The 25758-nt window shown below is 45.9% G+C and overlaps 1 protein-coding gene across 1 annotated transcript in view; it reads right to left on the bottom strand.

Annotated features, from left to right (window-relative positions):
- Positions 1-25758, bottom strand: part of UBR4 (ubiquitin protein ligase E3 component n-recognin 4) — a 155349-nt gene that overhangs the window by 105883 nt on the left and 23708 nt on the right. The window contains exons 6-24 of the mRNA XM_085844959.1: positions 23886-23985; positions 22659-22800; positions 22372-22496; positions 22147-22268; positions 21863-21922; positions 21501-21691; positions 21296-21395; positions 19415-19552; positions 19163-19280; positions 16514-16752; positions 16250-16415; positions 16043-16128; positions 15722-15915; positions 6125-6464; positions 5743-5917; positions 1543-1622; positions 921-1043; positions 601-789; positions 402-524 (exon numbers count right to left, since the gene is read on the bottom strand). Of these exons, the coding sequence (XP_085701085.1) occupies positions 402-524; positions 601-789; positions 921-1043; positions 1543-1622; positions 5743-5917; positions 6125-6464; positions 15722-15915; positions 16043-16128; positions 16250-16415; positions 16514-16752; positions 19163-19280; positions 19415-19552; positions 21296-21395; positions 21501-21691; positions 21863-21922; positions 22147-22268; positions 22372-22496; positions 22659-22800; positions 23886-23985 (2811 nt within the window). The remainder of the gene's footprint in view (positions 1-401; positions 525-600; positions 790-920; positions 1044-1542; positions 1623-5742; positions 5918-6124; positions 6465-15721; positions 15916-16042; positions 16129-16249; positions 16416-16513; positions 16753-19162; positions 19281-19414; positions 19553-21295; positions 21396-21500; positions 21692-21862; positions 21923-22146; positions 22269-22371; positions 22497-22658; positions 22801-23885; positions 23986-25758) is intronic.

Raw genomic sequence — 25758 nt, 5'->3', positions numbered from 1 at the left:
CGACCCCCGGCACACAATATGTTGCTGGACCCTACAATCGGATGAAAAATGATTTTTTTTTAAATCTGACAAAGTTATTGACCTTTTGACTTCAAAAACAATAGGCTTCTTGGTGATAACAAACTCTACCAGGTGGTGACATTTCGTGAAGACCAGTTTAAAATTGTGACCTGCAGGCGATTGACGTACAAACAAACAAGCAAACAAACACAGACAGAGACAGACAGAGAGCCAAAATAACCCACAAGACCAACCAATATACAAGAAAAATCTTTGATTTTCACAAGTCACAAACAAACAGACAGGGGTGAAAACAAAACCTCGGTCTACCTTCGGTGGGCGGAGGTAATTATGACAGCAGATAACTTTTCTAACAGTACACGCCGAGCCGCACGTCTCACCTGTTCACAAAAGTAAGATTCAAGCATGCTGAGGTCACTGGGAACATCTTTACACCGCACAGTCGCTCTCTGGATCAAGGCAGCAGCGGCCGGGCTGAGCATCCCTTGAAGTTCCAGCTGAGCCTGCGACAGGACACCTGTCACCCACAAAAATTTCTGCTCGTCGCATGTTGCCAATAGGAATCGCACAATACCATACCTGCAGCCATGCGGTGTAACTTTCCGAGGCAAGACGGGATGACCAACGAAGCCAATGCAGCAAACATGCTTCGCTGCCATCCAAAGGCAGCGAGTGTGCAGCCAAGCTTTCCATGTACGCTTCAGGTGGAGGCAGTTTGCCAAGGAGCCTCCACGTGATCAAAAAGGAGTATTGGATTGAGCACGCTTCCTGGAAGTGAGAGTAAAATAACATTTCTGCAGTACTATATGCTTATTGGTAAAGCTGGAATCAATACAAATGGGAAAAACAAATCAGGTTAATTCAAAGCTATTGATCAACACCCAGGACACTTTACTTACGAGTGGTGAAAGGGTTTTCTTATCTTGGCGTCGAATGCCGTCGAGGCGAGAGCCAGCTCCGAGCAGGAGAATGCAGGCTTCGTACAGCTCTGAGTACGGACCTGCATTGAAAACCTCCAACATCTGTGGGATGGAGTTTGCGGCTGATAGTAAGTTTAAAATAAACTTGATGACGCGCCGTTGCAAATCCGCACGCTTCCCACCGAAAGCAAAATTGAAAGATGGCAAAAAGTTCCACCAGGAACGACCTTGTATCAAATGTTGATTGCATGTACTGTAGTTAAAAAAAAAAATTAATGTTATAAAATGTGCCCGGAATTGTATTTTTGAAATTTGACCTTTTGACTCTGCCCCAAAGCCCCAGGGGACAGAGCCAAAATGATCCTGCTGTCACACCTTTGTGCCATGTGGCGATCATAACTACCAGGTCTGGTGAATTTCTGCACAACCGATTAGGAGGGGACAAGACAGGATGGGACAGGACAGACGGGACAAACAGGACAGACAACAGACAACAATATCCCCACTCTTTAAAAAAAAAAAAAAAAGGAGTGGGGATAATTAAAAGAACAAATAAAATGACGAAACTGAGATGTGAAAAGAGAAGGCAATAAAATAACACCTGTGAATCAAGCTTGGTGGAGTCGGAGGCGAGCACTTCAGATGGTAGGAGATTGTAAAATCGAGGAGAGGAGAAAACATCTGTGTGGACAATTAAATAATAAATAAAATAAAATTTTAAAACAACATCAGCAGTTTCTTACAAAGGTTCCCAGTTAGGAGTGCATGACAGCCTCAAAGCTAACATGATTGTACAAAAGGCACCCACATAGGCACAGCGATGCAACAGGCATTCGAACAATTCAACAAGGGACTCATCGGAACCACGACACGACGAGACCCCTGCAAAGCCAAAGGTATCCCCTTATTGGTAAAGTCAACTCGTTTTGGTTCAAACTGCATTGGAAACCTTGTGGTTTTTCAAAATAAAATAAAATAAAATAAAATAAAAAACATCATTCCCATACCCAGGCAAACAGTCGTGGCTGATAAGCGAGTTATCGGCTGCAGCTGCTATTCTGGATGAGAGACATGATTGGCATCAATTTCAAACAATTTGCTTTGCGATTCCAAATTAACCATTAACATGAAATGACCCCGAAACGGTCTCTATCGAATGAGTTAAAGAGCAAGTTGTGGAACTGCCATCTGGAGGTATTTCAACTGCACTCAGGGTGTCAAATGCAGGCGGTGATCTTTTAATAGAGAGATGCCAACTTTTGGAAATCAGAATTAGGGAGGATTTGCAACTGACACCAAATAATGTGCGCTAAGCGCACATCTCGAGCGCGGAGCGCTCGACCCTTGCGGCGGGGTCCAGGGCCCGCCTTTGGGCCCTGGAAGCTCTGGGGTTCTAGACGCTCTCTAGTGCCCTCTGAGCCCTATTTTGGAGCATTTAACATGTTAAGAATTCCCACTTTTTGAACAAAAAAAGGGGAAAATTGTGCACTTTTTAATGTTACATGTATGTTAATATTAGTAAGTTAGGGGACAATCAAAGATTAACAAAAAGCACAAAAGAAGCAATATTTTTCTTACCTTACTGGCTGGTACTACTGCTGCTTGCTTTTTCCATGGCAGCTTTGCTGAGTGACAGCTGTGTGGCTCTTTTAGCCCTTCTGATTATGTCTTTGCTGTATTCTCTCTGGTAGCAAGGGGTGCTATGAGCTAGTTTTTCAATTAAGAGAGCTTCCAGGGTTTTGACACTCAAATTGGGACGAAATTCAGTATGATTCTTCCGTACAAGACTGAGTGCCCGCTCACATGATGCGTTCGAATGAGGAATGACCAAGATTCCCTTCATCACTTTGCTCAAATTAGGATACTTCTTGGCACCAGTGCAGGGATCTGTGAGCTGTGAAATCTGATGCCACTGCTCATCCACTCTCACTGTCTCAGTAGCAATTGTAGCTATGGAGGCGTCTGCCTGGTAGTGAGCGAATTCACTCTCAAGACTGTCTATGTCACTATCACCGCCACTGAACAGACAGGGGAATTTCTTGATGAAAATCTCCACACAGTCAAACCCCACTTCTTGGTGTAGCTTAACATCCAGCACCTGAGCATGCTTGGCTAATTCATCATCTAGCGGCCAGGTTTTGAAGATGGAATTGCAGGCTTTCACATAATATGAGCGAACTGCACTGAAGAAACCTTGGATGTCTGACTCACTCAGAGTGAAGGTGGATTTCTTGAGACTCCTTTGTTCCCTTATATACAGTTTGGCATCGTTCCCAATCATGAGGTCCTCATCATTCTTCTGATGATTTCTGTCAGAGAAGGGTACATTTACCAGAGCAACCGATGACACCGATGGTTTCAAAAACCGTACGAAGATATCTTTCAGAAGACCATTCAATTCTCCGTGCAGGAGATGAATACAGGGTTCGTCTCTTTGGAGCAGAAGATTCCCCTTCTCAAAAAGCTTGTTAGCATATCGAAGGAAGAAACAATAGAGTTTTGTTTGTGGAGACAAGAACATCCTGTTGACACGTTTTTCTCTAGATTCCTGCACAGTGTTTGAGGAAGATGCGCTTTTTGTTGTAGAACTCGTAGTACACTTAGCCGCAGGGCGATCACACTTGCGTTTACTGCCAGCAGAAGAGGTCAGACTCGTAGTACCAGATCCAATTTTACGTTTGAGGAGAGAGCTTGAGGTAGGTGCAGCCAAGGAAGAAGACCTCTGATTCGAAGGTTTTGCTGAGCTATCAAGTGATTTGGCAAAAGCAGAACTTAACTTGGGTCCTTCTTTGCCTGTAGATGGGACTATCGCAGTCTTTCTCGACTCTGAAGGGATCTGCTTTGTAGATGAACGTGATGAAGGGCCGGTGATGCTACCTGCTCTCAGCATTGGTTTTGGTGCTGTCCCTGCTGTCTTCTTTGCAGCAGATACTGCAGTGGTAGTGGTGAATGCTGCTCCACTAGTGCTTGATCCTGCAGTGCCAGTACTGGCAGTTGATACAGTGCCGTCCTTCTTGCTCGTTGTTAGAGTCTTGGCTACAGTTGGTTGCATTTTTCTTCGTACTTCTTCTTTGAAGAAGAGGCGAAGTGGCTCCCACTGTTCAATCAGCCTGTCTAGGCACTGACCAAGGGACAGCCACCTTGTTGCGACATGCTTCAGAATCTTGTGTGTCGGGGCATCACAGAGTTCTTGCAGTGCTTTCACTCCTTTGACGCGTTTACTACTTTTGTCCAAGTAGTAGTAAATATCGATGAGAAAGTCATCTAATTCACTGGGTAAGGCCTGAGCCGCCTTCTTGGCCGTATTGTGCATCATATGGCAAGGGCATCCCATGATGTAGCACTCTGGATTTTGTTTGTGGATATAAGCAGCGACTCCTTTGTGCTTGCCCACCATGACAGAGGCATTATCAGCACAAAAGGAAACACAATTTCCCCACGGAATTTTCCTGTCACTGAACTCATGATGAAGCAGTTTGAAAATGTTTTCTCCAGTGGAATCTTGTTTGCACGCAGGCAAACTTAGCAAACCTTGCTTCACAATCCCAGCACTGTTGTCATAGTACGAAATCAGGACAGGATATAGCTGGGCCTCACCACTGTCATTGCTACCGTCTGTAGCTAGGCTAAATGGAGCTAGTCTAGCAATATCGGCAATAGATGAAGCAGTAACATTTGACAACTCACCAATTATTGCTGAAGTTTTTGTTCTTGCACATCCATACTTTGAAGCAACTTTTGAATCTGGAAACATCTTTTGAAATAGAGGTCCAGCATGATCTGAGACTGATATGGGCAAGTTATGTTCCACAATAAATCCACTAAAGAGAAGTTCCGCTCGGGTAACATCCTCTTCCTCGCTTGTCCCTTGTTTGGTGAAATAATTCAGAAGTGTACCGGTACTCGTGCTCGAAGATCTCTCCTTTGCAATGTCTGTGTGCCGTTTGCTTCCAACGTGCTTCCGAATATCATCGCGACCTCCGTGCTCAACTGAAATATCAACGCTGCATAGTGTACAATACGCATGATGAATTCCTCTTTCAGACTTTCGAATACACGGGTATTGGAGACTGTATTCGGTCTTGTACTTCTGAGACCATTTCTTGGTCTTCGTAAGCTTCTTTTCTGCCATTTCGTAATCAACATCGAGGGCTTGAAGCATCGGTAACTTCGAAGTCGATGTTCCACAGCTGCAGCGCGACTCGTAGAACTCTAGCGGCTGTTAAACACCGCACGGTGGTCGCGACCGCCGGGCTGGTACGGGGCCCAGCTGCATGCAGTGAGCGTATCGCATGCATATACACTGTGCATACATACCGCATGCACTGTATTGCACACATACCGCATGCACTAAATCTCAGTGCATGATCGCATAAGCGAGATCCAGACCCAATGTTTCGCTGCTCCTCATTTGAATTTGCGATTTTTTACGTACAATTTGGTAGCAGCGAACGTTATGGAGTTACCACATGCTATACGTAGCAGACGATGCTTTTCATTCAATTCTCATACTAGTACATTCTGATTAGTGAACAGTGCAAAAATATCAAAATTTCGGGAGGATAAGGATAGTGATCGTAAGGGCGGGAGTTTGGGTGAATTTTCGGAAGCCTCCCGATGAAATCGGGAGGGTTGGCATCTGTGTAATACCCCCCCACCCTCCCCCCAATAAACCATACCTGTGCTACCCCTCTGTCACCTCGATCTTGCATAGAAAATATACATGTATATTAATATACATGTACAGAAAGTGGAAATTTTCTCAATGGGGGAAGGGGGGCGGGAGTTCCCAACCCCTCACCTGGTGCCTGACCCCTCGCTCGGCACTTGGCACCCGATCCCTCACCTCCACTGCATTTGCTCCAACTGTCTTCCACCTCTCGACAAGGATGATATATCCGACCACGACTCCTCCCACCACCCTCAGCATCTGTGCCACCGGCAGCACTACTGCCCATGAAGAGGTTTCCTTGAACCTGCATGGCAAAAAAGGCCAAATAATGTAAAGTAAATAATTTTTTTTAAAAGTTAAAAATAATAAAATTAAGTAACAATAACTAAATCGCCCCAATAATCACTCCAGCACAACTCAAACCAATGGACCGTTAAACCATTTCCTCTTCTACTCACTCACTTCCTCCTCAAACCAACAATCACCCAAGGCTATAAACTCCAGAACATACCTGCGTGTACAGTGAGGGTTGTGGGCGTGAGTACTGCAACAAAAAATATTCCAACAGCAGTGTGAGACGTGCCAGGCCCAAAGGCACGAGGCTAGGAAGGCTGGCACTGGCACGGGCGGCCTCACAGACGGCACGCAGCAACTGCCGCGCAACGTGTCGGCGACCACTCGGAGAGAGCCCGTGGAAGAGAAGCAAAAGGAGCTGAACGTGGTCCACACTGACATCCTCTTGAGTGCTTTCCGGTGCAGAAGGTACGGCAGCTGGAGGACCCGAGGGTGAGGAGCTGGACGTGGAACAGCCAACAGGTTGGAGGGCTTGTTGGCGCAGGGATTCGATGAATCTGTAACATTTGGAAGGATGGGTAGGGCAATTTGGTGATTCGTAATTCGATATATCATCTTAAACATTGATACCATGGGTAGGTTTAATCTGCAGCTGCTGCTTCCACCTCATAGCGAAGTGGTCTGAACCGGATTTGTTGTGTTTTTCTGTTATATTTTCGGCTGTCTTGCTGTTTTTGTTTTCATCCAATTTTCCGTGTTAAATCGTACCTTGTTGTGCTCAAACAACGAAATGAAAGTTAAGTAAGTATTTGTTGAATTTGATTGTGTTGTTCAAGGCCGACTCCTCGGATAGACACCATAAAATTTGTGTCCCTTTTGATGCCGTGCTCCTTGTTTTGCTTCCCTTTTCCCCAAATATTGTACTTTCTACTCCCGCAAAGTCAAAAAAGATGACATGGTCAACATCAGTCAAACATCAAACAGAGCCGCCGATCTGGATTTCGGGCTTATTTGCCCTCATTAGGACAGCATACCGATAAATATCAAACCAATGATGACCATTGTCGACATTGATCAGCATTCATGTCCAGATGGGAGTTCGTCTCCATACAGCTTGGCTCCAGACACGTGTCGGCGGTGTTTGTCTCTGGGTTGTATTTATGGTATGGCCGGTAGAAAATGGATTTCAGGCATTAGTTTGTTTCGATCTTCACTGTTATGCAATGCAGAATCATTTTGATGAGATGGCATGAATTGTAATTAACGCTCCAACACACGTCTGCCTTCCCTTCCCACACCATCCTCACTTTCCCTCCCTCCTTACTCTCCCACCTCGACTTCCCACATTTTTCCCCGCTCTCAGCATTCCCGTCAGCGAAGTGACGGGTGGTAATTGCATATATATATATATATATATATATTGTTGTGGTTGACGAAATTCGCAAACCACCATTCAGGTCCCTTAGGTGAGATATCTCTGTAAGTATATGTGTAGTTAGGCCCAAACCCGTTGTTTAGAGGGAATAAATGTCATTCATGCGGGCTGCGACCCTTTTAGATAGCCGCTTTTCTTTTACTATCTTTATTTTGGACCAGCCGCCATTACTACCATTACTACCACCACCAACCACGTCTCAACAGCCATCACACAACAACCACCAGCCGCAACGCCGCTTCACAACAACAACAACGCCAACAGCCACGACCTTTACCGTCCCAACTCGCTCTCGCAACCATCGCATCACCGTCATTCCCGCGCCGCTTGTGGGCACCGATACTGGACTCGTGCAGGGCGCTGAGATAGTGCGACAAAGGGGACCCCTTCCCACCCCCTACCAGACACTGTCCGCGAGGCCCGCGGAGTTGAGGGACCACCGCCGCTCCGCGTTTCATCATCAGACGGGTAGGCCCGACACGGTCTCGGCCCCAGGCCCGCCTACCCCCTCATCCTGGAGGGTGGTTCTCTTTTCTTTTGCTTTGGGAATATGTGTTGTCGGCGCCGTCTGTGAAGTAAAATTGTATAAGTGTTGCCGAGTGCCCGGTAGTCGGATAGATCTGCATTGTTGCATTTGCTTTTTGTCTTCTTCTTTTACATGTGCTTTTGGTGGAATTGTATATGTGTGCTTTCCGTTCATCGCGAAATAAATGTGCTTATTGTTGAACTGTTTTCCCGCTTCGCTTCGTCATTTCTTTCATTGAATCCCCATCTTGCTTCACGTAAAGGGTTGGTCGTGGGCTAAGACGCCCGATAATTAATCGAACCGTCGAGGCCGACGAATAACACCGCTCAGTTATCCCGATAGTACGGAACGGGTCGCTTAAGTGGCCCGTGTCCGAAGTCGACCTGCGGCGAGGTGCGATCGCCCGGTCTACCCTCTGTGTGGGTACTTAGGTAGGTCGAATTTGGCGAGCAACCCTATCCCACGCGGGGGCCGATTGGCTCGATCGCGGTGAGACCGAAAGGTCCACCCGTGACTGGTTCCCGGCGTTAGTCCGAGAGGGTCACGACTGGATTGTCCGTCCGGTGGGCAACGTGCCGCGATTCGAGTTACGTGGCCGTCAGCACGCCGGCGGGCGCGAATCCGCAACAATATATTGGGATTCGTACCTTCTTTAGAGCTTTTTGTTTCTTCCCAACTCAATTCACTCACTTGCAGTTAATTAAAATATATTCCGGCTTGCTGTTCCACAGGAACATTGTGAATAGAGATAAGGAATGTGGTCAACCTTGAATGATCCACAGGAACATTGTGAAAGTGGATCTGGGAGTAACTTCAGGTCCTCCTTATCTGCTTTATACACGATGAAAGGACATAAACCAGTTGGTAAACAGCTGGTCCTGGGATTAAAAGAAGGATGATTATGTAATGAAATTTGTTGAAGATAAAACCGCATAGATTAGGGAGTAACTCGATCATTGGGGCAGAGCACTCTCCGGGTTACCTCAGTTGCTAATCGGTGTACCTGGTGTCTGCTTTCCATGTGCGCAAATGTTTGATAGATAACACTGAACAACAAATTTCAAAATTTTTTTTTTACTGGAGATGTGTAAAGTGATTAAGACTAATTTGGGTACGCTGATTTCAAAAATCATAACTGTTTTGCTGTATCACGTCAGGATTTTCAAGAACAGAAATATTCCCATTGCCTAGAAGTCAGGATTTCAATGAAATTTACATATGTCTTTAACATGTCTATTTCGTACAATTGTTGTTAACTTGTGTTATATTTCTTTCTTTCAGATAAAGATGAGTAGGCGTTCCTGTACCAATCATCCTGACAACTTCTGTTATGTCTGTGGTCGGTATACCAAAAAAGATCAACAGCGAAGTATATCTACAGCAGTGAAAATGAAGGCCGCCTACTTTCACTACTTCGGGTGTAAGGTGGGGGACCAAGAACAGAGCTGGGCACCACACATCTGCTGCACAAGTTGTCACACAACCTTGACTCAGTGGTTGGTGGGCAAGTGCGCGAGCATGCCATTTGCGGTGCCCATGATATGGCGTGAGCCGCAGAATCATCATGATGATTGTTATTTCTGCTGCACAAGCATCGCCGGCTTCAACAAGAAGAATAAAGGTCACATCAAGTACGCTGACTGCGTCTCTGCTCGTAAACCTGTGCCTCATGATGACGAGAACCCCGTTCCAAAACCTCCAGCTTATCAGAACATAGCTGTAAGCAGTGGTGAAGAGGATGGTGATGATGAATCTTTTGAACCCGACACTCAAGAACCACACCTTCTGAACCAGGGAGACTAAAATGATCTTGTAAGAGATCTCTCGCTGTCAAAGGCGAAGGCAGAGCTGCTTGGATCAAGGCTGCAGCAGTGGAATCTACTGGAACCTAACACCAAGATATCCTTGTTCAGAGCACGTCACAGAGACATGGCTGAGTTCTTTGAGATGGAAGACACGATGACATTCTGCAGTGACATCAACGGTCTGTTGAAAGAACTTGGGTGTGATCATGATCCTGCAGACTGGCGCCTCTTCATCGACTCGGGGAAGAACAGCTTGAAGGCTGTTTTGCTCCACAATGGCAACGAGAAACCATCAGTCCCACTGGCTCACGCGTTCGGCATGACAGAGACCTATGAGACTATGCGGCAGCTGCTTGATTCCATCAAGTACAATGACTTCAACTGGCACATCTGCGGAGACTTGAAAGTGGTGGCGCTGTTGTTAGGGCTGCAGTCAGGCTACACGAAATACATGTGCTTCCTTTGTCTCTGGGATAGCAGAGACGACAAGAATCACTGGACGAAGAAAGATTGGGAAGAGCGAAAGGAGCATGTACCTGGTCGACACAACGTGAAGCATGTCGCCCTTGTCGACCCAGCCAAGGTTTTCCTTCCACCACTCCACATAAAGCTCGGCTTGATGAAAAGTTTTGTACGGGCAATGGATCTGAATGGGCGTGGGTTTTTATACCTCAAGGAAAAGTTTGGCAACACCTTGTCGGAGGCCAAGATCAAGGCTGGTGTCTTTGTTGGACCGCAAATCCGACAGATTATGAAGGACGAAACTTTTCCGACAACTCTAAACCCCAAAGAGCTGGCAGCGTGGAGGAGCTTCAAAGCTGTGACGGACAACTTCTTGGGGAACGAGCGTGCGGACAACTATGAAGAAATAGTGCAGCAGCTGCTGGAGTCCTTCAGGAAACTTGGCTCCAGGATGTCCCTGAAAATCCATTTCCTACACCAGCACCTGAACTTCTTCCCTGACAACTTGGGAGCAGTCTCGGACGAGCACGGCGAGCGATTCCACCAAGAGATTTCACTCATGGAGACGCGTTACCAAGGGCGGCACAACCCGAACATGATGGGCGATTTCTGCTGGTTCCTGCATCGTGAAACTGACACAGAGCAGCACAAACGCAAAGCCAAATGCCTAAAGCATTTTTAATTACATTCTAGTGGAGTTTTTCTGTAATTTCTATAATTTTGAAGCATTCATGATGAAATAAATGAATAAATGAATTTTTGTAAATTTCATTGAAATCCTGACTTCTAGGCAATGGGAATATTTCTGTTACTGAAAATCCTGACGTGATACAGCAAAAGGGTTATGATTTTTGAAATCAGCGTACCCAAATTAGTCTAAATCACTTTACACATCTCCAGTAAAAAATTTTTGTTGTTCAGTGTAATAAACAGTTTTCTCTCAAGTACATCGACGTCTTAATGCCTCAGTCAAGGGTGATCGACGCCTCGACAATTGGCGCAGCGAGCAGGGGTGACACAATGAGGAGAGGTGGGGATGGACCTTTGGTGGCCAAAGAGAAAATCCGTGGTGACCAATTTAAATAAGGTAAGCCTTTGTGGTGGGGAGTTTAAATTAGATACTCTCTTTCTCACCCCAGGTTTTGTCCATCCCTGCTTCTGCTCCTTGTTCTCGCCCAAGAACCGGTAAACATAAGTGTGGAGAGAATTGTTTATTGTCTTTCAAGGGGTAGCTATGTTAAGGTCCAGAAAGGGGGGTTTGAGGGCCGAGGGCATATGGCTAAGGCTGCCTAGTCGAACCCAAGAAAACTCTAGGAAGGGTCCAGCAACAGTGAAATATGGGGAACAGATCAGGAAAACGAGAGGAGAAGAAAGAACCTCCTCGGGATACCACTGCTTTCCAGATACTTAAATCACATGGAATGGTAGCAGTGGAACAAAATGATTGCTGGGCAGAATGGACGGTTAAGGATAGCCTACCATGGCCAAAGGGCGTGTCGTTTGACCTGCCAGTTGTGCAGAATCTGCGGGAAGAGTTGCTAAGATGCCAGAGACTATCCATGAAACAAACACCAGTAAATTGTAGGGATTTGGGTTATGGCAAGAGGAAGCAACTAAGAGACCAAGCATAGCCAAGCAAGCGACCTTGGCGGGTAAGGTGCTGAAGCTTCAGGATCAATTAGAAGGTGCAGAGCGACAAACTAAGGATGCGGTAGCATCAGCGCGGGCACCTAGTCAGATAACAGGACATGGCTCATCATTTGTCCCTGTGTCTGCAGCACCGAGGCAGGAGTACTCTAACATCAATACAGTACCATTGACACCCCAACCCCTGGCATATCAACCTCTGGGACTACCTCAGTCAGCTACACAGTATCAGCTGTTTATGATGTATGTGTAGGGGGAAGTAAAATAACTCAAGGAGCGGTGCCCCTCATCCCCACTTATCCCATATGAGATTGTTCCAGACATTCCAGCAGTACCAGCAGCGCAAGGCAGAGAAGGGTGAGATGTGCAAGCTGCTGTAGTGGTATATCAACCGTTTAAAGAACATGAACTGAGATCCATGCGTGACAGAATTTTGGAATGGAAAAAGGAACCACAGACGATTCGTGACTTAATTGCCCAATGGGTAGAAACACACCGATGTACACACCCAGACATTGGCATTATGTGTCAGGTGATACTCTTGCCTGCAGTGTGGAGAAGTTGTGTCAAAATAAAGCAAAAGTTGCTCGTGATCACTGCAGCTGAAAACAACAAAAAAGTGGGGGGGGGGGGAGGATACCCTGCTGTGGAGTGAAGGAATGTGTGTGCTTTGCCTGAAGGGTAAAGGGTGGGCTGCTTGTCTTCAAGCCCACAAACTTGTTCCGACCGACTTGAGAGAAATTTGATTGTAGACAAAAGTGTTTTGATATGGGAAAATTAAAACATCTTTGTGGGAAATTAAATAAGGAAAATTACTGTCAGAGGTAAAATAGTGAAGCTTAAGATATTGCTTGATTCTTATCTGTTGATCACAAGTGCACTGGGGTCAAGAGATAAGAACGACAATTCTTTGAGCCAACAATGCAGATGTGGCAGAGGGTGCCGCATGTTAGAGCATACAGGTACAGGTCGCTCATTATGTGAAAGGCTGCAAGCAGATACACGGACGTGAGCGTGTGCGTGTCAGCAAATTCCAGCAAGTGAGAACACTGTGCTTGTTACACATGGTGAGTTAAGATGGCCAACTTTAAACTCTTTGTCCTGTGTTTGGTTTATTGAGCACTGATAGATGGCATTTGGCTGGAGAAAGGTCGTGTCCTCTTTGTGAGGCGATTATAAGGAATTAGTCAATCTTGAATGATTCACAGGAACATTGTGCAAGTGGATCTGGGAGAAACTTCAGGTCCACCTTATCTGCTTAATACACAGGTGTTGAAAGGACATAAACCATTTGGTAAACAGCTGGTCCTGGGATGAAAAGAAGGATGATTATGTAATGAAATTTGTGGCAGATAAAACCACATATATAAGGGAGTAACTCGACCATGAGGGCAGAGCACTCTCCGGGTTACCTCAGTTGCTAATTGGTGTACCTTGTGTCTGCTGTCCATGTGCGCACATGTTTGATAGATAATAACGTCTTCTCTCAAGTACATCGACATCTTCATGCCTCAGTAAAGGGTGATCAACACACACATATATATATATATATATATATATATATATATATATATATATATATATATATATATATATATATATATATATATATATATATATATATATATATATATATATATATATATATATATATTGCACTCCACAACAATCTCATTCAAATTGAATTCCCTTCTGTCTGTACTTTATATCTCCTTTTTCTCACCATCTCCAAACTGAATTTCCATTGAATGTTAAACAACAAACAAACAAACAAAAAAAAAACCTTCCTTTAAAACCATTTGAAAACGTTTTAAAATGATTCACTTTCCTTAATTGTCCAACAGGAGCACCTTCCAGTTCTTCTTCTTCACAAGATAATTTTTCAAAACTGCGTCACCTAAGGCAAGCCCTTGGTCCATCAAGCTTCCGCCGGTACTGACAACACCTCCTTTTACAATGTCTTCAACCAAAATTCCTTCCAGCCATTCCATGATGGCAGTCTTCTTGTGTTCAATTTGGGAATCTTAATCAGTCCACTTTGCAAAGGTTGTCTGTGCACGACAAACGGCACGGGCATGACACAGCGACAAGACACAGGACGAGCACAGACACAAATGGCACCCCAGGAAAATATGAAACGGGACGATCCCACAACATACAGGACACCTTGTCAGCCTGCAACGGTGGGACAAAGCATTCGTCGCGTATTTTGTCGGCAGTGTCCGTGTCTCTGCTGGAGTAATATAACCGATTTATCATTTAATACAAAATTCATAATAAACCGTCATTTGAACTGAAAAAGAAAACCTACCAATCTGTAGTGAACATGCAACCAGCGTTTTCATCTTCTCCGTCACCTCCATTGTCACCATCTTCATCTGAATTGCTCGCATAAGGCTCGCAACGACAAAGCTCGATAATTCTCCCAAAAGCGTTTTCATCACCAATTTTGTCCGTGTTATGTCCGTCCAGATCACAAAGCAAAATACGCGATCGTTCCCGTTTACATCACCAATAGTTTCTTCTTAATCTCACTGATTACTTTCAACATACTGAGAACCTTCAGAGTTGCTAATGACGGTGGAATCGATATTGGAATCGGAGCTCGAAATACACTGTTGCTCGATGTAAGCCGCCATTTGGATCAAGGTGGGTTCCAGGTGCGACGTCACTAGCGAAGATAGAAAAATCGACACTTTAGGGATTTTTTTTCGGCACTTTGTGATCGACAAGAAAACTTCAATTTTTTTTTCCCCATTTCAAATTAGACCGCGATTAATGATTTTCAGGAAAAAGAAAATGCATTTGGGCTCCTCTTTTAACTCCACTCTTTCTTGGTCTGTGTGTCTGTGTGTGTGTGTGTGTCTGTGTGTGTGTGTCTGTGTATGTGTGTCTGTGTGTGTGTGTGTGTGTCTGTGTGTGTGTGTGTCTGTGTCTGTGTCTGTGTGTGTGTCTGTGTGTGTCTGTGTGTGTGTGTCTGTGTGTGTGTGTCTGTGCGTGTCTGTGTCTGTGCGTGTCTGTGTCTGTGCGTGTCTGTTTCTGTGCGTGTCTGTGCCTGTGCGTGTCTGTGCCTGTGCGTGTCTCTGCGTGCGCGTGTCTGCGTGTGCGCGCGTGTCTGCGCGTGCGCGCGTGTCTGCGCGTGCGCGCGTGTCTGCGCGTGCGCGCGTGTCTGCGCGTGCGCGCGTGTCTGCGCGTGCGCGCGTGTCTGCGCGTGCGCGCGTGTCTGCGCGTGCGCGCGTGTCTGCGCGTGCGCGCGTGTCTGCGCGTGCGCGCGTGTCTGCGCGTGCGCGCGTGTCTGCGCGTGCGCGCGTGTCTGCGCGTGCGCGCGTGTCTGCGCGTGCGCGCGTGTCTGCGCGTGCGCGCGTGTCTGCGTGTGCGCGCGTGTGTGGGTGCGTGCGCGCGCGTGTCTGTGTGCGTGTCTGTGTGCGTGTCTGTGTGCGTGTCTGTGTGCGTGTCTGTGTCTCTCTGGTATTGATGTGTTCAGTGTTCTCGCTCTCCCACGAGCCTTGTCTTTGCATGCAAAAAATAAATGAAATAAATTTGACACTTACCCAAATTAAAATTAACAAACAGAATATTCACAGAATGTCCAGGAACTACCGAGCAGAAATTGCTGCAAATAATACGATAAGAAGGCAATGAGAAAATGCATTTTTGGATACTCTTCTCTGAATATATCATCAAATCTTCCCACAGTGCATTCATTTTGATGGTTTTAAATGTTGACTCTTAAAATTGCAAGTATTTTACCCAAAGAGCAACAAAACAAAAAGAATACAAAACCAAAAAATATTTTAGTGCCAAAGTATTTTCCACCATAAATGTCAGGAAGACAAGACTTGGACTTTAAACCTCGAGACAGACAAAGAAATGTTGTGGGAGAACCATTTGGTGCAACATAACCACCAAAATTAGAGGAACATCTAACCAAGGCCTCACCTTTCCCAAATGAGCAGGCTGTCATTCCACCGTCCACTGGAGGAACGGCCCATTTCTCGCGCAGAGCCCGTGCGGCCCATTTCCTGACGCTGCAAAATGACACGACCGAGCAGTCCCAAAGCCAGCGGAGGCACGGCCAGTGGCCAGGCACCTTCCGCTTGTGGCAAAACGCCCAGGTGGCCAAGAAGCTGGTTCTGCACAGCAAGCAGACAAAGTGAAGGGGGTAAAGGAAACGACAAATGGTACGCTGATAAACTCAAGGCCCTAACGACTCCACCAGGGATAAACCAGCATTTATTCTGAAGCAAGGGTTTCAATTACCTGGAGAGCAGGGGACAACAGGTCGGCGGTGAGCATAGAATGAGAGAAGCGAGACAGAGCAGAAACAAAGTCATGTTCTGCCCCACCTGCAGGAAAGGTGGCAAAGTGCGAAAGATTCTCAGGGCTTAACCAATAAGTACATGGGGCACAAAAAGGCAAAATAGAAAAAATTTTAAAGTACAAAAAAAAATAAACCAAATAACATACTGTGTCGACGTGCCGTGTCTTTATCCACATCACGAAGTAAACACGCAAGCTGGGACAGGTGTGCCTCACCAAGCGATACACTCACGTAGTTACGTACAAAATTGGTCTTCGCCGTAAAGAGGGATGAAGTCAAAAAGGTGAGGATGTTTGTGGCCAAGCCCAGGAACTAGTGGCGAGGGGGTACAGGAAGAGTTAAGTGGCCATTATTGATTCTAAGCAAGCTACGATGGAACAAGGATCCAGAATCTTACGACTGTCACTCACCATCTCTGGGTCTTTGTTCCAGGTGAGCATGTTCCCGTTTTCTCCAGGACCGCCCTTGCTGGGGCTACAAGCAGAGACTGCCGCGGTCGAGGTTCCTCCTGACGTACCATCCAGATTTAGCGGAGGCGGAGGTGCCGGCGGAGGAGCCGTAGAAGCCGCCGAGGTGGCCGAGACACGGTCTTTGCTTGGAGAGATGGTCTCCTCGAACCACTGTCCTAGAATAGGCTCACTGTCTTCATCTGGGATAAAAAAAAAAGGTGATGACAAGGATAAGGGGTGGTTTAAAACACGTGTGGCACAAATTCAGCGTGATTCATTCACTCGTTGTAATAAATAATTTTTAAAAAGTGCCCATCAAATCTGATGAGATATGTTTCACCTTGGACAAGAAAACTACCATCAACAACAGAAAAGTTCACTTTGAAGTGAAATGACATAAATCACGAGGATACGTTTCTGAATTCAAATTGTGAGGAAATATGAACAAGCAAGAGCAACATTTATATTTTCAGGTTGACAGTTTGGATAGTGTGCAGAGATCCAGGTCGATATTTCAATGCAGCAGAATGACAGTGGACATGCATAGTGAGTAGAGTAATGGGTAGTGAGAAGGAGCATGGCGGAAGGAGTACAAATAGCCGTTCTATGCTCGGAGGTTGAGATGGAGGAAGGACGTCAAAGCAGTTGATTGAAAGGAACGATTGTAGAGATGCAGCAAGTTTGTAAAACGTTTTCGAATAAGAAATAGATGGTTAAAAGAGTATAAACCTCCAGCTGACTGCAAAAAAACAGATACTGCCAACAACTACAGTACGCCCCCCCCCCACCACCACCCCTGTCCAAGTGTATGTGTCACGAGATCATTATTACACTTTCAAGATGTACGAACCAGGTTGCCTAAGGAAAGGGGGCCCCATTCCGTTTGTGAACATCTGACAGGATGGTGGCAGACACATCGTGATGGTCAGGTCCACGCGGTAGTATTGTTGTGGGGCTGGGTATCGGTGGCGAGCACGACTGCTAGAGGGAGCAGTAGAGTTGGCTCCACCGAATACACCGGAATATATGTCGTCACCCCGGATAACTCCAGAGCCGACGCGTCCCTTGCAGGACCATGAATCGCCAATAATTTGACCGCGTGGGGTAGAGTTAATTGTCAACTTCAATATACCTAATTACCCACGCGGCAAGCTTACCAGGGAATTCACACCCTCGGCAGGCCTCGAGCGGAACGAGCCGTTACCGTGCTCGAACCGTGTGTAACCCGAGAGGATGGTTACCGAGGCCTGTCGGTCCAAATGAACAATTTGCTGCTTCGCTATTTTCCAACACGCACCATGTTCAGCCAATGAAAAACACAGAAACGAGCTGGTACATTCAACAAAAGGGGGTATTTATTTATTTCAATAACCGGGGAGGGGAACACAGAGCAGAGTTATCACAAATAAAATGGAATGTACAATGAAAACACTTAAACAGCTCGACTTAACAGACGGGGCCCACGGACGGACACACACACACACACACACACACACACACACACACACACACACACACACACACACACACACACACACATACACATACACATACACACACACACACACACACACACACACACACACGAAATGGACCCGTGGGTCTTTTCTCGCTAGAGCCGTGTACCTCCCCGCCTCGTGCGGTTCCACCGACTCGAACCCACGACCAGAAGTCCACGGCCTATGAACGGGACCAAGCCACACTCGCCACTGTCTCAGATCGCTCCAGACATGACCACGACCGTCTGCAGAATGCAATCGCCACGATCCTTGTCTGACGCAATCCTTGTTTCTCAGCATTCGTCCAGACAACCACTCTCTGGCTTTGGATGCCAGGTTCGAAATGTCTGAATTGAAATGTCCTTTCCCACAAGAAACGTCTCACACACGATGACAGGCTGCTCGGCAAACGCCACGATCTCCGTCTGCCGAACGCTCGTCCCGACAACCACACTCTTCCTCTTTCGGAGGGAGGGGCTTCTTCTCCTGGCCACTCGCCTCCTGATTGGACGAGGGGTTGTCAGGCGACTCGTGGCGGCCTCCCGATTGGCCGGGCCGAACACTCCATCTGGCCAAGGCGGAGCCAGCCTGAGGTGATAGCTTCCCTGATTGGGCAAGGGGTGGTCTGGTGGGAGGGGCAACAACCACCCTCCCACCGTGCGTGTCTGAGAACCCAAACGGAACAACCAGGGGAGCACCCTATTCTCCACCTCACCCCTGTACGTGACACGATGCACATGGGCGATGGTGTTGGTGTAAAAATCCAAACTATAAAATAATTCACAGTGCACGTACAATTAAACACCCATTAAACATAGGACGGGACCCAACCTAGAAACACATACTTTCCGATATAACTGATCTATTAGGACCTGAATGTTGTGTGCGATGGGTTCCAGATTCGTAACAGTATGTCCTTGGAATCTGGTCCATGTGCCACACTTGCGACAGCTTTCACACTATCACAACCGATCATTTTCCCTATCAACAGCTCGACACCATAAAGGCAAAGGGGGTACGTACTTGGAATAGAAAGTGTTCGAGATTAACATCGCACTTCATGAAGATGTAAATGTTCATTAAAATAAAGTGAGCAGACCGTATGAAGTACCTTGACTGCTGTCTTCATCTGAACTGCTGAAGTCCTCCTCGTAGAAGGTGTTGGAGTCTGTGGATGTGCTGCCATCACTGCATATGGACCCTTTCCTCTGCCTTTGAAGGGCACAGGCCTGCACGTGCACACACGTAAACAAACGGAGCACTTAACAAAAAGTCAATCCGTTGATTTAATATCCTTACCTGGAAGGACAATTTACATTCTCACGGGGCCAAGATAAATTGACGTTTATCACAGAAAAACCACCTTGCGGTAAGCGATGGACAAGATGGTGAAGAAGAGACAAGTGAGAGGAACCGTCTCGATGAGACGCTGCACTCGCTGCACCGGAGTGCTTTTGGCCATCACGTTCAGCTCGGCCACGGGGCCGGGACTAGGACCATCCTGTGGGAGAAAAAGATGGTTCTCAGAGGACGTCCAGTGGTGGAGGCTTGAAGACGATGACTGGTGCACAGAAAACATGAATCATTCATGGAAGAAAGAATAAACAAAGTATGTAGAGCGTAGTCACATGACCAGGGGTAGAGTTGACCCCCAGGGTGTTTAAAAGGCTGAACCAAATCCTCCAAGCATAGCACAGCGAAACCCTGGCTTGGATTAGACATCACAAATCCCTCCTCACCCTCACCCCCAAGTCTCTGCAAGAAGGCACGTGGTCCACCGGCAACCTACTTCTGGTGAAACTCTCAAAATCCAGAATCACTGCTCACCTCCATTCATTAATTCAAGTTTTTTTTCCTGCCTGTGTAACCAACTTCTACATTCTCTCCAATCTCATACTTCCCTCCAGGTCTTCAAGACAGATGTTCACCACCATGTCCAATCATTCCCAATCCAAAACTATGATCCCCCCCCTCCCCACCTCCTAAATTTCCAGTTTTCCTTTCTGAGAGATATTCTGTATCCATCTTGTCCACTCTTTGCATTCTCCCCTTATGTCTCGTTCTTACCCGCATCCAGTTTGTCCATCTCCATCTATTTTGTCACTCGGCCCTGCTGTTTGTGCTTCCCCCTTCTCTTTCTGCTGTCTTTTTGTGTTGTTGCGTCCTGATCTGTTCGATGTTTTAGCTCTTCCATGGGCCTTGGCTTTGCATACCAGAAACAAAATGGCCGAAATAAGTCAGCAAATGAGGAGGCCCAAACGAGAACACTGGGAACAGATCAACATGCAGACATGAATTACAATTGTCAACATCTATTAAAATCTCACAACGTTCAAATGAATCCCTCTTCCCCACAAGGATTCAAACGTTGGCAGGACACCATCATCTCATGTCCTCCATCAAACCAGATGACCATTATTGCTTCATCACTCTGGTGAAGGACCAAGGAAGGTGAGTAGTTCTCGTTCACACACAGTCGGACCCACTCGGTTACACACACACACGGACACACCACTTCTTAGTGGTCGATTCCAGGTCAACTGCAATTATTACCCAAGCACAACTCTGACCTCACCGGCTCTTTTCCCACGTTAACAGCAACTACAACAGCACTTCACCGTGCCATCTTCAATGTGACGCCACAACCACTAACACATCTCGAAGCCTCAAAATCAATCAACGACATTGTTCCTTGGCTCATTGTTCCTTGGCTCATTTGAATCAGTGCCAATCGGTGCAATTGCCCACTCTATAATCCATGACCCGGGCAATGACTTCATTCCTTACTGACTTGCTGTTGAGACACATAAACTAATCTTACGCTGTCTAGATCAGGGTGAGCTCAAGTAAGTGACGGTTAATTAATTTTTGGAGCATGTGCATAATGTGCAGTCTCCTTTGTTCTGACTGTCTGCCGATATAACTCACAATACACTTAACTGCACAGAAAATGGAATCCTGTCCACAAGTATGCCTCAACTCTAAATTACAAAAATATTCTCAATAGTATACAACAAGAAAATGCTAAATTAGAAATTCCGTGGAAACGACAATACATCTGACATACTATTTCTACAAAACAAAGTAAGCTGACAATTAAAAACAACAATATGAAGACAGAGATACCATTTTGATCATGGGAATTTCAAAATACTTAGGTAGTCATCTCAAACCTAGTCTTTAAAACCTGCAATGGCGAGGGAATGACCGGCTCACTCTGCGCATCGAACCGAAGCATGCTCACCTTGTCCAAGGTTTGCAGACGGACATCGTCGAGAAGTGAGCGGACGAGTCCCACGGCGTGATTCGCCAGCATCACCATGAGGACACCAAAGCCAGAATGCCTGGAACATGACCGGTCACACAAGTCTTTTTCCAGCAAACTCAAAAGCCCAAAAGTGGTTAGCATCCCGAATATTCCATCTTAGACGTCTACATTGCGCACACACCCTTTTCCGGGCAGAAGTTTAGGGGAGCCCGCTCCATCTCTCGCCCTCCCAGTCGTGTCCCTCACACGGAGGGCGGCCAAGGGGTCTTTCTCTTTGCCCCTCTCGGCAAGGGCCGCAGGCGTGAGCCCAGCCACAATGTGCAGGCTGCTCAAGAGGCACCAAGCACCCAAGAGTTGGTAGTTTTGGAAATGCTGCAAGGAAGGGTTTGAATACATGAGCAACAGGGAACAACTTCAGAATAAGATATAGAAATGGCAACAGCTACAGTAGTATTACATAGAGATGTTAAAAAAATTATCAAATAAGAAAACAGGCACCGGGTCTCATCAGATTTCTCGACCGAATTTGAACTACAAACTCACCTCTCCACCAGCACGCCTGGAATTGCTAATTGCTTCTCCAACTGTATCGTAGATCTCCAACTGCACAGCAGACATATACAGTTAACACAAGGTGAACAGCTGTTCATATTGGGTCTTAATTTCATTCACAAAAAAGTTGCTTTGCACCTCATCCAAGTTAAACCGTTCCTGCGCACAGATTGGCATGTAAATGGATGTATGGGATGCAGGAAAGTGTCCACGTGTGTATGTGAAGAAATACTCAAACAGGCACATACGGTTATGTACGATTTGAGAACACATACACATTTGCGAACAATCGTGCCAGCCTCTTCTTCGTATTCTTCATCTTTGCTGCTCGTCGATCCTTTGCCTTGCCCGCCAGCACCCACGTGCAAGATAGCCACACACGTGGCCACAGACACTCCTGCAACAGGACGTGCATAGGGAAGAAAAAGAAGGAATCAAAGTATGGTTCGTGAGCTTATAGTCGATACAGTAATATGGATAACCAATATGAGTCGGATTACCTGCATAGAGACAGCTGAGAGCAAGGAGGGTGAGGCTTTGGAGGCGAGACGGAGTGAGAGGCTCCAGAATAGGAAGACAAAGGGTGTCCAAGGCAATGGTGACATCCACGATGAGAGAATGAAACCTGGAAATGAAGAAGTCTGACTTGATGGGAAAAAAAAAAATCTTCAACGGTCACGATTGATTGTGTCGATTCGAATGAACAGAATGTAAAAGGAATTGTTTAGGTCGTCGGGCAAGACATGCCTGAAGTGGAGACCCATCCATGGTAGAATTAAATAAGTACCCGTTTCTGACGGCCGTAGCATCAGTCACAGTTGCAGGCATGAGGAAGAAGGAGGCAGACGAGACAGCATCATGGAAGCGGTTGATGTAGCGCAGGAAATACGGCAGACTGAGGCATACACGGAGAAGCTTTTCCGATCCACCTGCAGCAGAGACAATCAACAGAGGGTTTGACACTAACCAATGTGGGGGGAGACTGGAGACGACTGTACGGAAAATGCTGTTATACAGGATGCGAGGGAAAAAGGAGTGTGTGGCTCAGAGTGAGAAGTGGTCAAAGGAAAAGAACTGCAAAGATACCTAGTTAAACACCAACATGCCAATTAAATTCCACATCATAAACCCAAACACACCACAACCAGGAATTAAGGTCCCAATAAATAGCTGGTTTTACTTAAAAGGAATTTAGACACTCCACGAAAGAGGTGTTCACATTCCCCACAAACGGAAGATCAAAGACAGTGCGATGTAAGACAGTACAACGCATCATATTAGAGTGCCAGACTGGTTCCTTCTAGCTCATCTAAAATGCATTCACGACACTACGACCGAAGTTGTCGAATGGTTATCTAAACTTGATATTGAATTTTTAATTTGTCCATGTACGTCATACGAAAGAAGATCGTGAGAAGTCATAACATCGAGTTTGGTCTCTCCGACACATGAATAAAAGATCCCAACTGTATCACGAGTCACAGGCTCAAACGATTGTTAACAACCACACTGACAAGAAAATCAACCAACTGCAACTCTAAATGATTCAACTGGCTCAAGTTTCACCAAAATAAAATAAAATAAAATAAAAAACAATGACATTCCTGAGAGTGAAACACTCAATAGAATGAGAACGGCACTCGGTAGAGCACATACCTCCACGAGGAGGAACAGTTTACGTTTTGTATCCGGACCATTCGTCCTCGTCACACACCAAAACCTAATCGGCTTTGACTTGTCACCGACCAAACTCATACAATCTGTCCACAACTTCTTGAAATATCATGCTACATATCGTTTTTGGCGCGATTGGCTCATTGTTGATGAATCACACTTTAAAAATTTTCTTATCCGGATCTTCACACACCCAAACTGTCCACCAAATTTCATCCGAATCTGTCCTCAACTGAGATATCCTGCTGACAGTGAGACAGACAGACGTGAAAACATAACCTCCGTCTACCTTCAGTGGCAGAGGTAATTACATTTGCAGCTTCTTTTTGGTTTTTTTTACCGAGTTCTTGCAGACTTGCGATGTTGCTTGCAATAAAATGTGCCTTAGACTTGGTGGTGGCAGCATGTTCTGTAGCGCTCTCCTCATCCAATGCTCGCTCCTAAACAGAAATGCAAATTAGTTTCACACTCGGAACCATTACTCGATTCCCTGGCCTGGGAACAGTCAGCACGTAGTCCCACTCACAACCAACGTGCTCCATAAAAATCAGCGGCCAATGGTTTACTAACACCTGCTGAACAGCGCACCACCAACTGTTTTTACAGTGTAAAAATAATACACCCGAGCGGGTTTGACGGTCAGCTCGGATACAAAACTTGATGCAACCGAGTGTTAATCAACCTTAGCGACTATGGAAAGTAAAAACAGAATTCAAATTGAATTTAAAATAAACGCGTGAGGCCGCTCGAAGCAAAAATCTCCATATTCGAGGAATCATTCCCAACATCATCATACAATTTTCAAAGCCGCGTTTATGGCCGTGAAATAAATACGCCAAGTGTGTGCAGTTAATGGCTGTATCCAGGACAGAGCTGGACCCCAACTAAAAAGGACCCTCGGGCCACCGAGAAGCTCAATCACTCGCGACCTCCACGTCTGCACGGCGTTACGTGACTAGCCAGCTCGCCGTGGGATGAAATGCCCCAGCAGAATCTTAAAACGTCCGTTTTTCACCGGAATTATTTCAGATACTTGTGGAGCACATCCCCAAACCATCTAAAATATAAACATTAATCTCACAGACGCTACGAATAAGCAGTCCCTCAAGAGGACAGGTTACGAGGTGAAGCAGCGAACGAAAAGCATGTGGTGTCCCCTTCCAGAGTCTCACGGTTATTTGAATTGAATACATTTTCCTCATGAAAAGTGCGTTTCTGAGCGGATTTGCACGAAAATTATCTTCATTAAACCCGTAGCTACACCAGAAGGTCCCAAAAGTGAAAACAGAAATCAACTAGAACTTAAGATAGCCTCGTTATATGGCATGTAAACGGATGGAAGGCCATGGAAGCTAGCGCTCGCTGCAATGCATTCCACACAGACCGAGGATATAAACATTCAATTTTCACAATACTTGATGCAACCGAGTGTTAATCAACCTCAGCGACTATGAAAAGTGAAAACAGAAATTAAATTGAACTTAAAATAAGCGCGCGAAGCCGTGTTGAAGTCAGCGGACCTCGCGTTGCCCAATAAACAGGACCAGACGACACGGGTAACGAGAAACGAGTTGGTCGAATTAAATCTTCTTAATATAATAATCCCGATGAAACACATTATGCATTATAGCCGTCCGATGCTTCCTTATAGGCCATTTGACCAATCGGTCATTTTGCACTTGATGACCCTGCAACCTTGACCCCGAGGCAAAAATGTGAAAAAGGGCTCAGACGATCGAAAGAGCGCAACTATTATTATCATCGTGTCAAGTTAGAACTCAATCAACCGAGACGTCTAGGAGGAGATAGAAAAATAAAAACTGTTGTTAGACGGACGGACAGACGGAGGGACCCGAGGACATCGAACGGTTATATTAGGTCAGTGAGCTGACCTAAAAAATAAAGAAAAAGAAAAAAAGCAAGAAAATAGGACCACTGGACCTGCAGCTTATCTGGGCCATGGTCTAATGTTGCAACTCAAATTTGGGAGCAATCTGACTGGTGGATGTGAAGATTTTTGAAGGAATTTACACAATTTTCCTAAAAATTTACGAACTCCACCATTTTGACACTTTTCGACAGGTGATCGACATGACCTCCGCAATTTAACATCCCTACCATGGTCGAATGTTGCAACTCAAATTTGGTAGTATTCCGACGGGTGGGTCTGGAGAAGATTTTTGAAGGAATTTACATGACCGCCATTTTGACAC

This window comes from Eptatretus burgeri, chromosome 11 (assembly GCF_056783735.1).
Source record: "Eptatretus burgeri isolate ZD-2024b chromosome 11, Ebu_testis_v1, whole genome shotgun sequence".
Classification (NCBI taxonomy): domain Eukaryota; kingdom Metazoa; phylum Chordata; class Myxini; order Myxiniformes; family Myxinidae; genus Eptatretus; species Eptatretus burgeri.
The sequence above is the reverse complement of the archived record's forward strand: the minus strand, read 5'-3'. Positions and strand labels throughout refer to the sequence as shown.